We start from the raw sequence: 12,451 nt of genomic DNA, 5'->3' as shown, positions 1-12,451 counted from the left end.
TTTGTTCTCGCAATAACTAGCATATACACAGCTTAACAACTTATCAGAATAGTGTATTGTCGATCTCCATTTATGTTCCTATTATAGTTTATTCTTGGCTCATTATCTAAAGAGGAAGCTTGGGTGGCACTGCTTTGAAAGGCATGTGTGATAGTGACAACGTAAATTGTACCTTGCGTTTTGCTCAAATGAAGCAGACATGATTGTTCGGTTAGATCTCCAGATAATTAAATCATCTTGTGAACAACTGAGGCAGTCTTTTCTGTTACTTCAGTCAAGCTGGCATTTTTCTAGTTCTATTAGGAAGTTATTGCTGTAATTCTGCTCCTAACCTTGGAGTGTGGATTTTCCCGTCCCTCTATGTGGCATAATGTTTTGTGACTCTTTTTTTTGCAGAGCTTCTTTGAAGGACAGGCAGCACCGTGGGAGTCAGCAAAGAAAGACGAGAACAGAATGAAGAACAGATATGGGAATATCATAGCATGTAAGTCTTGACAGTACAATAGTGGCACTGCATATGATTCCATTGCAGTGGCTGCTCTGATAAATCTGACCAGAACATTTTCCCAGCATGCACTTTGAGGACAGTTATATTTTAAGCCCCCGAGCAGTATTATCTTTGCCTAATGAATGCTGAAGCTAGCAAATTAAATATGTGGATTAACCCTTCAAGACCTAGAGTCAGGATGGAGCTAATTTTGTGTTAATTTTGCTGTGTTTCGAGGTTGTGGGTGCCTTGTAATTATGCACTCATTTATTTTACAGGTTTTTGTTTCAGAGAGATTCCAGGCTGAAATTAAAGATTTCATTACACAGGCAAATTTATAACCTTTACAAATGTGAAACATCCGTAGATCATTCAGAAGAAAAGGTTACAAATTTTGTGCCTGTTAAATAAATCATCTTAGCCCAAAGAGCAGGCATATATTTAAAAACGTCCTGCCGTATAGATTATTATGCGCAGACTCGCAAAATCAGAATCAATTTTCTCTTTTAAGGTTAGAATGTTCTCGGCAGAGATAAAACTAATTCTTTGTGAAGATTTAGTATATAGAACAGGTTTAAATAACAAAACTTTATTACATTATTAAGTTACAAATTCTTGATGATGGATAAACAAGTTTTAGCTTTCTCTCAAGTTTTTATTGCATCAACATAAATGGGGTTCTCTTGTGAGTGACCCAATAAAGGACTGTTTGCACAACCAGAAGCACAAGGAGAAATACCATTAATGAAAATGTTAAACCAAAAAAGAGAGCGTCACTCACGGGTCTTGAAAGGTGAACGCACAATGACGGTTTAATTGGCGTTTCGACGAGGCACAAGCTCATCTTCCTCAGGATGCTTGTGCCTCATCGAAATGTCGATTAAACCGTCACTGTGCGTTCACCTTTCAAGACCCGTGAGTGCCGCTCTCTTTTTTGGTTTATATCCAATGCAGTCTCTGCTGTGCACCTGGGCTCTTTTTTTATACCTGACTTGTGTGCGGTGGCACCTATCGGATATTGTATTAATGAAAATGTTAATGTCAGTCTTTACTTTTAAAGAAGAAGAAGGAATTTCTTGGGTACACCCAATCTGATTATTCCCAATTTTGGCCACATACACTATCAATATGGATACATCTTACAGATATGGACATTTGGCACCTTAAAGAAGAACTAGAGTACTTTTTTGTAAATGAAAACACTTTGAAATTGCAACATAAAATATTGCATGCATATGTAAAAAATCGCTGTTAGCTTTGCTGTACCCAAATAATATATTATCCACATGCCACCATGCAGACTCTCTTTACTATTCCCTTTCAGGAAGTTCTCTGTAGGAACTCCTGTCATCATTTGTGGTCAAGAACCAGGCGTGTTCCAACCCCACCCGAATCCTATCTTTTTCCTCGCTGTTTTATCAGCCATTTTTTAAGTTGGATATACACTATTCATTTTTTTTTTTTCATTCAGTTAGAGGCCTGAATGGAAAAACAGAAACAAGGTGGTCCCACCAGTACCTGCCACTATCAGAATACGCCAATCAGCAGGTGCGGCCGCTGATTGATAAAAAATTTCCAACATGTTAATTAACAGAAGCTGATTAAACAATTGACTTTTGTTGAGGAGGGGATCCCTACTGAATTGGCGAGATCTTGCTCAGTGTATGTCCAGAGTTACTTGTTTGACTAAATGCAGCTGTCTATAAAATGAGAAAGAACACAGAGAATGACTGGTAAAAGCCACATTGCTCTGTTTATTGATGGTCTGTGCCGTTGTCTGTGTGATTTTGTACAGATGGTAGAGTTCACATCCTATATAATGCTTAAACTAATTGTAAACAATCACTTTGTAAAACAACCCATTTAGTTTAAAACTGAAATGAAAGGCAAAACATTTGTGTGTAGATTAAAAAGAAAAAACATTATACAGTACATACCTTTTTTTTCCTCTTTTTTATAAGTGATCACAATCCCTCTGTTCCCTTTCTTCTCAGCTGCAAAAGAGCTGGGGGAAGAGAATCAACTGTACACTGATCTTCCCAGTGAAAGGCTGTGCTGAGGGGCGTGTCAGGACAAGTCTGATCATTGGAGGAGTTCCCAGCATAGTTAGAGAACTGACTACACTGTGCTCTCCGGCTTAGTGAGATCAGTTTTTAAGAGGGAAAACAGAGGGAACTGATCACTAGGGATCTCACATAAAGGAAGCAATACAAAGAGAACAGGATACTTGTTTTTTTTTCATACAAGTACATAGTACAGGAGCCACATGTCAAGAATCTAAAATACTTGGCTAACAAACACTTTAACTATTGGTAGCATGGTTCTAAAATAGTTTAATATAAGCAATTATAGGCCTCTGTATTAGAATCTGGCTCCTTTCATCCAGGCAGTAAATTGAAAGTTTAATTTGCTTTAAAGAAGACTATATATATATATATATATATATATATATATATATATATATATATATATATATATATATATATATATATATATATATATATATATATATATATATATCATGGTTCATGGTCAATTATATTTAGATTTTTTTTTTTTTTTTTTTTAGTATGTAAATTATCTTTGTTTAAAAAACAATTACACTGAAGGCTCATTCACACTAGGTCCACTGGGACTGCTTGTACAGCACAGTCCCAGCACAAGAGAAGACAAAATACCTTGTTTCCTTTGGTGTCAGTTCACAGTGATGTGCAGTGAAAAGAAGAACTGCATGCACCCCTTGCAGCAGGGGGGCGCTACTCTTTTCTACTAGATCAGCAATTTTGAATTTGAGAGAAGTAGACTTGTAGAGCAGACTGTGTACATCTGGATACACAGTCTGCTCTACAAGTCTACTCCTCTCAATTTCATTAAATTAAATTAAATTCATTTTAGCTTAAACCGGTGAATAATATCCGGATAGATAATTAACAGCTATGAAGATATATGTTTACATTTTGCATCTACCTAATCAGTTTGAAGTATATAGACACAACAAGACTGGTGAGGCAGATATACAATCTGCAATACTTTATTTAGGTAAAAAAGCATTTGTTTTAACACTGGTAAATAGGACTGTTCTGGCTCACAAAGACCCGTGCAGGATTTATTTTTGTGATTATTATTATTATTTACTACTATTAATCCACTGACCACTACCGCACTTTCGATAATGGGGCAGTTCTCTTCCAAAGCATTATCATTGTCTGGTGGACTGATGTGTTCTACTCGGTTGTTTTCCAGTAAGGTAGAACAGTATTGGCATACCAATAATTTTAATTACAGATCTATATAGCTTTTAGCATTACATGCGACTGACTGTCACTTGCTGACACTGTTGACTTTTTGATACTAGAGCATAATTAAGCCCTGTGGTGCATTAGGAACTAGGCTGTGTCTTATCACCATGGAAGGGAAATACGTAATAAGGAACTGTGCCATCAGGAAGAAAAGTAATTTATTACAATGAGCAAAAGCAGCTAGCTCAGAGCAACGGGCCAAGACCCATTTTAATTTAATTCAACAGACCTTTTGGGAATCCTTGAAGACTTTAAGTTTTCTAATTCCATTCCAAAGTTATTCAGAAACTGGGTAAGCCAGATAATCTAACTTGTTACAATGGCACATCCCTTTAATTCACATATTAGTCAAAAAGCCTTGGATTTGTGAAATGTTTTATGCCTCAGAGATGTTTACACCTTCTCTAATTTAAAAGGCAGGAACAATCAAATAACCAACATCTTTTTTTCTAATTTCTGTACAAGCTTGGAAAAGAGCATTCCCCAATAGGAACCCTGCAGAAAGGCAGCTTCTACATATGCAATATGGCATAGAATCAAAGCTGGGACACCACACTTTATTTGTAAGGATTTGTATTTGTAGTATGTCTGTAAAATGTAATCTGGAATTGATTGTCCATTTTGTCAAAAAATAATTAAATTTGACAAAAATCCTATCATTAAGTTTCCTGTTGGGGAATTACACTTTTAAATCACCTTAGCTCCTAGAGCAAATCACTCTTAGCCATACCTTCTACTGTCCTTTGATTTCTGCATTGGATTATTCTAAGGTCCTGCTAATTCCAAATGTTTTCTGATAAAGTCATTTAAAGACACACAGCTTTTTGATTACATCATTATATACAATAACGCATTCCTGGCACCTTAGCTATGTATATATCCTAGGTTCATTCTTGATTGGGTAACAGGGGTAAGTAGGACAAGGATTCCTACCTTCCTATAATTCTAGAACACATTGCTGCCTCTCTAACTCTATTCCTCTCAGCACATTTGTTCCTGCATCTAGACACTTTAAAAGGCATGTGCTGTATAGTATTTATGATTTTGGGTTGCTAGTTTGATTCAGCCAGATATGAGATGTAACATAACTGTGATACCTTGTGGATTCATTCCTGAAGAATTAAAGCAGTAGTGTTAAATGTTCAGCAAGCATTTAAAAGTATTACTCTGAATTTATTGCAGATGATCATTCCAGAGTGAGACTGCAGACTATTGAAGATGAAGCCAGCTCAGACTATATCAATGGAAACTATATTGATGTATGTATTCTATAATTATTTTCTTCAACAGTTTATTAAGATCAGGTATACCAAGCACACCTGAATGTTTGTAATCATCTGTTTCTTAAAAAACAGTCCCTGCATCGGTCTAATGATGTCAGAGGACCTGAGAATGCTGGAGCATAGCGCAAAAGAGGCTGCAGAGGACTTGTAAACTGGTTTACCAAGTCTCCTAGACAGAAACATGCAGTTATCCCCTGCAGTGGACCCCCCCCCCCCCCCCGCTGCAAAGGCGGATTATTTATCTTATGTTTTTTAAGCGGATTTATACTATGTGTATCTTTGTTTTAAGAATAAACATTTTAAAACACGACAAACCAGAGCATTATGGGTTAGCTAATGAGACAGCTCTGCAGATACTTGCTTTGCTTCTAGCTTTATCTGATTGAAACCTCCAGCATAGCCTTGTGAATAGGGACGTGTTACTGCTGTGATTACTTATTTGTTAAATTCCTTCTTGCAGCACAGTCAAGAGTGCTACTTTTTATATGTGAAAGGAAGACTAGAATGTCCTTCTGCTGGCTGGGCAGAAGATCTCATAATATTAATTGCAATATGTTTTCTGAACTTATCAAAAAATTGCTTTAAATGGCTTATTTAAAGCTTATATCTGGGGAAAATAAAACTCCTCCTTAGCAGTGGGGCTGCCCCTTCACTGCAAGGGTTAAATTGAGGCAGCTTGTGGGAGCGGAGTATTGGGTAAGTTAAAGTGCTTTTTCTGGTACACTAAACCATCATTTAACTGTTGCAATGCAGGGGTAGCCCTACTGCAAGGAAAGATTTTTGCTTTTCATGGTGTTCAACTTTAAAAGAACAAAAAAAGCAAATTTTACATTTAGTGTTTCAGGTAAAAAACAAACACTACATGTTTCCTTTAAAGGATAAAATAAATTCTGAAAAAGTAACGTTATTCTTTTTTAACCAGCACCCTTGATTTATTGCAACGCCTTATTCATTCTTAAATAGATCAGGCACTCGCTTTAGATTTTCTGGCTAAAATATATGTTTCCCTTGGTTGCTCCAGTACAGGTGATCCCCCACAGATTTCTATAGGTCCGACTCTGAGAATCTCCTTTATGAAGTTGTAATGGAAGCATGTAACTGCACTTTCGGTGACAGTGCCACTTAAAAACTTTAGCATTTGCTGATGCTGAACTTTAGTGTAAAAGTACAGTATAATGAATAATATCTATTATATCCACACCTCTCATAGTGTACGCTTGCTTAGGAAAAGCACTGCATAATAAATAATAAGGTTCTAGTCAGAATAAAACAGATTTTCAGCCTTACAGAAAATGCTGTTAGAAGCTTTTACCAACAAACTTCTGAAATTGCATGGCTTTAGCTTCCAGTTGTTTTTTACTTATCTGGGCTCCATAGACCCAAGACTAACAGAAAGACTGAAATGCATACCTTTCCTTGAGATAGTGCTCCTCCAGGTTGTGGATTAAATGACTAAAACATTTGTTCACATGATCTTTGCTAAAGGGGCAATTCAGAATTTAGACTGACCGATCCTTCAGAGATCATGTCACCTAAGGCACTGATTTTTTTGGTCATGGAGGCAGTACTGGAAAAAGTCCAGAGAAGCATAACAAAAATAAACCAAGCTTGCTTAAGCCCCGTATACACAATCCAAAAATCGGACGAAGAATACCGCTTTCTAAGTGATCGTAAGATAATCGGACCGTTAGTACAGAGCTTTCGAGAGCCGATCACGACAGCTTATCCGACATTATCCGATTGGACAAGTATGAAATGTTTTCTTGAATGATTTTCATTAACCAGTACAGTTGTTTGAAATACAAATACACTACAATACATGACATCACTTCAGATTTTTTATTCTGTCAGAGGAGAATTTTTGTAACTTTGGTAAACTCTTCATTTTCGATATATGCTACTAGCATGGGAAAAAAAAGGAAGATCTGTCTTCCAGTTTTTGAATCGTGTGTATGGGGTTTTAGAGGAGGAAACGTAATTATTTTATTTTCTTTTTCAAATTATTAGTAGTATTTTTATAGCACCAACAGTTTGTGCAGACTTTACAGTATAAAGGAAGACCGTGCAGTTACAGTACAACAGGGTTAGGGCCCTGCTCATAAGAGCTTACAATCGAATAAACCGAAATGAAAGTTTATTACCACTTGGTGTATTATTAAAAGTAATAATATAGTCACTGACTCAGATAACATAAAAATAGCATAATAACTCATAAAAAGGTAAGGTGTCTACCCACTCTGTGCTGTTCTTTATTATCTTGGCATTTCTTGATCACACATGAATATCCCATTGTGTAAAATCATCAAGTCACCGATGATAAGATATTTTAGGATCACCTAATTACTGAGCCTGAGATTCTGCTGGCCAGGGATGCCCAGCTGTGTAGCTCTGCATACCACAGCTCTTTGTTATATATTATACAATAAATCCATAGGTTTCTGCCATTGTGGTGTAATGTGTAATAAGGCAGGGCCCTTTGTGAATATACTATTGGACGAAAAGTCACTGTTGCACTTTTTCCCATTATCTAGTGAGAGGTTTACTTTACAAACTCTGATGAATGCATATAGAAAGTAACTGTTATTTCCTTCTTCCGTCACTAGTTTGGCATAATTCTTCATTAAATAGAAAGCTGTTTGCATATTAATGTGACAAAACTATGTAATTCCTAATGCTGTGATTTGCAGTCTCTTGTCATCTCCACACTTTTAAGTTCCCTTCAAAGGAGTGTGCAGCTGTTAACCAGTGCTTCTAATGCAAGCAAGCCATTTCATTAAATATGTAAGCCCTTTAATTATTCAGCACCACTTCTTTGTTCATATTGCATCATGTTAACCAAATGTTTTACATTAGAATGAACTGTCTGAGAAATGGTGAGTTTGTAGATAAATCTATTCATTCCAAGTTATAATTGAAAATTATAGAAGCTGCACTGCAAATATAAAAAAGCATTGGGAGGCAGTCATTTCCTAATGTGAAATGTATTATATATTCAGCTGCACTGACATGACAATCGGATGGATGTGTCTGTTAGTTTAATAATTGTGCAATTGAAAGATGAAGCTTATAGTGAATATGCTCTGTTTTCTAATGAAGGGTCCCATTTATACCAGCAACATACGGAAATGTGTGCATTGTGATATAATGTGTAAGCAACCTCTGCCCTCCAACACAACATATTGAATGCGAATGGTCCCTATTGTCCACAGTGTTAGTTGGGATTACAAGCCATTTCAGGTCATCTACTTACCTGAAATATAAACACCTGTCGAAAAACCTCAAATTCACCCTGAAATCTGCATGCCTACAGTAAAGAGAACTGTAAAACAGCAAATTTTCTTTTTAGTTTTGGATAGAGCAGGAAGGGTTAGAACTTCTTGGACCGGAAGTAGAGGTTAACCCCACGTTAACAGTTGTCACCAGGACTAAAGTTGAGGGGTAGTCTGCTGGTGTAGACAACTGCTCTGGTGAAAACTTTTAAAAAATGAAATATCACCTAACTTTGGGAAGAGTTGACACTCATTTTATGTTGTGGCATTAACACAGGAACTAAAGGAAATCCTATCCAGCAATAAAAACCTGGCACCTGTATGGAAACAGAGTTAGTGATGGTTGGCATTAGAATCAGGCCAATGCCCCTGTAGGACACATAAGGTCAAACAATGTGTGTCCAAATACCCCTTTTAATTTATTTCAGGTACTTCCAGTATATGGTGAAAACAAATTTCCCCGTGCCTTACATATATTGTATGTTCATATCAGCCCTTACCCTTCCAGGAGCCTACAATTTAGGGCTCATTGTCATCAACATGAACAAATGTGTGGATATGTTATTTCTGCTTGAGGTGAGGGAAAGACTTTACAAAGGAGGTAATAAGAAGTAGGAGTATAGGTGCAAAGGAGGTGTTTTGGAGGGCTTGGATTTTAGATACAAGAAATGATGAGATGGGAACATTGGTTTCAGGGGAATTACAGGTTTTGGGAATGTTTAGTCTGTAGCAGCAGGTATAGGATTGCAGCTCAAGGCCCTTGGCCCATTGCTTGCATCTCTACATTAAAAAATGGCAGAAATCCCATGTTTAATGAAAAACAAATAGGACACAATGTTCCCCTAAAACTTTATTGGGTTTAATACATCTTTTTTTCTATACTTATTTTAAACAGCATTAAGTGTTAAAAGTGGACTACAGACAAAACAAAACATTCACCCATAATAGCACAAAATGAACAGCTCTTTACCTGGACCTGCTTTTTCTGTTTTGCACAGAGGTTTTGCTAAACAAAATGTTACCATTACACACAGCGCTATGTACTGTGGTTTGGCAATAGGTCATCACCCATTTATGCAGAAAGGCAGCACATAATAGCAAAAAAAGTCATGAGCCTTTAAAGGACAGCTGTCATGAAAGGGTTCACTTCTTAGATATATAGTAAAACACCCCTGGTACCTACCATTAAAAAATATTATACAGATATATTCTCTTGAGATCAGTTCCTACTCCCCAGCACCCCGGCATTTCAATTTCTCTTGGATATTTACACTCAACCCCATGGAGCAGTGTGTGCATATGGGATCTAGTACAGGAGGAAAGTTGAGAGGGAAGGCAGAGGAATTACGAATGTTTTTTAATGCTATCAGTGAATAGCAGACAACAGAAGATGGGTGAGGTGCATTTTAGGTAACACAAAAAAAGAACTATACAACCTTTCATTAGACATTTGATTGTTACCCAGGGATATTTTATCAAGTAAGAAGATCACTATATTAGTACAATGTTGCACTGTTCCAGCTAACACAGACAGATTATTTGCAGATAATACCCAAATTAAATGAATAGCACACCAAAATGCTAAGAGTTGCTCAAAGGTTCTTTAAGGGTGCTGCCCGATTACTCTAGACTCCAGGTTTCAATAGCTCCTGTTCACATCTGAGCGTGCTGTCACTTATAGCAGGATGTAAAATCAAAAAACATCAAAGGGCACACCGGCCCAACGCATTATCCTCAATAATAGGCTTTATTAATTAAAGGTGTATATGCTCACAAACAATTGTTTAAAACAGCACATCCAATCTGAACATCTGGAACAATCTGTGTCTGTAACTAATGTCCTCAATAGATGATGGATGATAGCAAACAATTGTTTGTGAGTATATACACATTTAATAATAAAGCCTATTATTGAAGATAATGCACTAGGCCGGTGCGCCCTTTGTTTGTTTTTTATTTTAGTGCCTTTAGATAACCCCAGTCTTAAAGGGCAACATGGCCGTAGCCAATTGGGAAGCCAAGTGTGAGTTCCGTGGAACAAATTGGACAGGGGCCCTGTCTCTGAGCGCAGGAGAAAGGTGCTACAGCATCACAATTTTGTCTTGGAGCACTTGTAGTAGGATGCCTTTTGCTCACAAAAGTTTATGAGCTACTTTTCAGGCAGAATTAAGCGTTTTTGGCCCCATAGACGTCAGTAAGAATGCCTTAAAAGGCTTGAATAGACTGTTTCTTAGCTTTTTTTCAGGCACATTTCACTTATTTTTTATTAGCAAATGTCCTTCCCCAGTGCTTTCCGATGGCTAAAACAAAAACTCCTGAAGCTTGAATACACATGTAGTGTAATACACTTCTAAAACCCATGAATACGCTTGCAAAGATGCTCAAAAATGCTCAAATAAATACACCTGAATATAACTCTGCTCGGTGGGAATGCAGCATGCATTTTTTGTTCGGCATGTACTGTATGTGAGGTAGTCCTGGGCTTCATCTTTCTTGACACCAGAGGGAGTTTCCTTTCTCAACATGTTTCGAACATATAGATCATTTTCTTCAGGAGAACAGGAATTGGAAGTTTATTGTTACCAGAGTGGACCAGGGTGGACCTGCGCCCCCCCCCCCCCAAAAAAAAAAAAAAAAAGGAGGGGAAAGGAAATGCCTTTTGGGAAAACTTAGTGTGGGCAGCTATCAGCATGCATGTGATTCTCAAATATTTACACTATCTTCCTTCCAGCATGTCCTTTTTAAAGTGGTTGTAAAGTCACATCTATATTAAGTACTTTGATTCTCTCTGTTTTAGGTCCCTATTCAGTACAGCGCATGTGTTTTCCTAAAATGATAATGCTAAATACTTTCTTTGCAGAGTCCTTCTGTGCTGTCATGTGACATCCTCTGCTTTCCTTCCTGATCTAAGAGAGCACAGTGGGATGAACTGAGATTCCCCTATGATGAATGCAAGCCAGCAGAGGAAGGTCACATGTCTGCACAGCAGGGCTCTACAAAGAAGGTATTTAGCTTTATCATTTAAGCAAAAAAAAACACACACACACACACTTCTGAACAGGGCCATAAAACAGAGAGGATCAAAGTAATTAACACATGTTTCTTTACTTTACAAGCACTGGAGCAGCTGCAGGGAATAGAATTACACAGGGAGGAGAGGGGAGGGGTGGGGAGGGTCCGGTGAGGAGACCGACTCTCACACAGATTACTGAAGTCATAGCTCCCAACTGTCCCTGTTTTCGAGGGACTGTCCCTGATTTGGAACAAAGTCCCTCTGTCCCTCATTCCTCCTCATTTGTTCATCATTTTGGTCTGATCTATATAGTTGTAGATAAAATGCCCTATCTATTAAAAAGTGTTTCACAGTGCTAAACCATTCATCCAATTTCTAAATTGCTGCATTTGTAAATTCTGAAAGCCAATAAAAAAGGAATAGTAGTGGTAAAAAAAAGCAGTGGTGGGTTTAACCAATCAATTTTTTGTACAATTCTCCTTTAAGGGGGTGTGGCAGGGTGAGTGTCCTATGCCTACATACTTTTGCTAATAGGTGTCCCTCATTCCCATCAAAGTTGGGAGGTATGCTGAACTGACAGGGAGAGAGGGAGGGGGAGATGCAGAGACGCTGAGGTGATAGCTGGATGACGGAGGCACGTAAACTGACCACGCTATCAGAGATCAGCAGTCATGATAATCTGATAAACGTGGTCAGTTTATAAGGGGGGGGGGAGAGACAGGAACAGGCAGGATCAGCCAGTTATTGTACAACATAGGAAGTGACAATAGACATGGCAAAAGCACTATGCCAGTGATGGTGAACCTTAGCACCCCAGATGATTTGGAACTACATTTCCCATGATGATCATGCACTCTGCAGTGTAGTTGAGCATTGTGGGAAAGATAGTTCCAAAACATCTGGGGTGCCAAGATTCACCATCACTGCACTATGCTATAGCTCATGCCTCAAAGAGACAGTGCTTTTTTTTTTTTTAGGGTTACAGCCACCTTATTTTCTTCTATATGTCTCTCTTTCACATTCCCACTCATTTAAACATCAATTATCCATATAAAGCAATCATTTTTTTTAACCAAATTTTGCTATGAATACTTAGTGCC

The 12,451-nt window shown here is 37.7% G+C and overlaps 1 protein-coding gene across 9 annotated transcripts in view; it reads left to right on the top strand.

Annotated features, from left to right (window-relative positions):
* PTPRM (protein tyrosine phosphatase receptor type M) overlaps positions 1-12,451 on the top strand; it is a 974,793-nt gene that overhangs the window by 819,149 nt on the left and 143,193 nt on the right. For all 9 annotated transcript variants that reach the window (XM_082259726.1, XM_082259728.1, XM_082259725.1 and 6 more), the window contains 2 exons: positions 397-484; positions 4,969-5,045. In XM_082259726.1, coding sequence (XP_082115852.1) covers positions 397-484; positions 4,969-5,045 — 165 coding nt within the window. The remainder of the gene's footprint in view (positions 1-396; positions 485-4,968; positions 5,046-12,451) is intronic.

The sequence above is a fragment of the Pelophylax lessonae genome (genome assembly GCF_965119305.1).
Source record: "Pelophylax lessonae genome assembly, chromosome: 5".
NCBI classification, from domain to species: Eukaryota; Metazoa; Chordata; class Amphibia; order Anura; family Ranidae; genus Pelophylax; species Pelophylax lessonae.
Note: the sequence above shows the minus strand (reverse complement) of the source record. Positions and strands in the feature narration are given on the sequence as shown.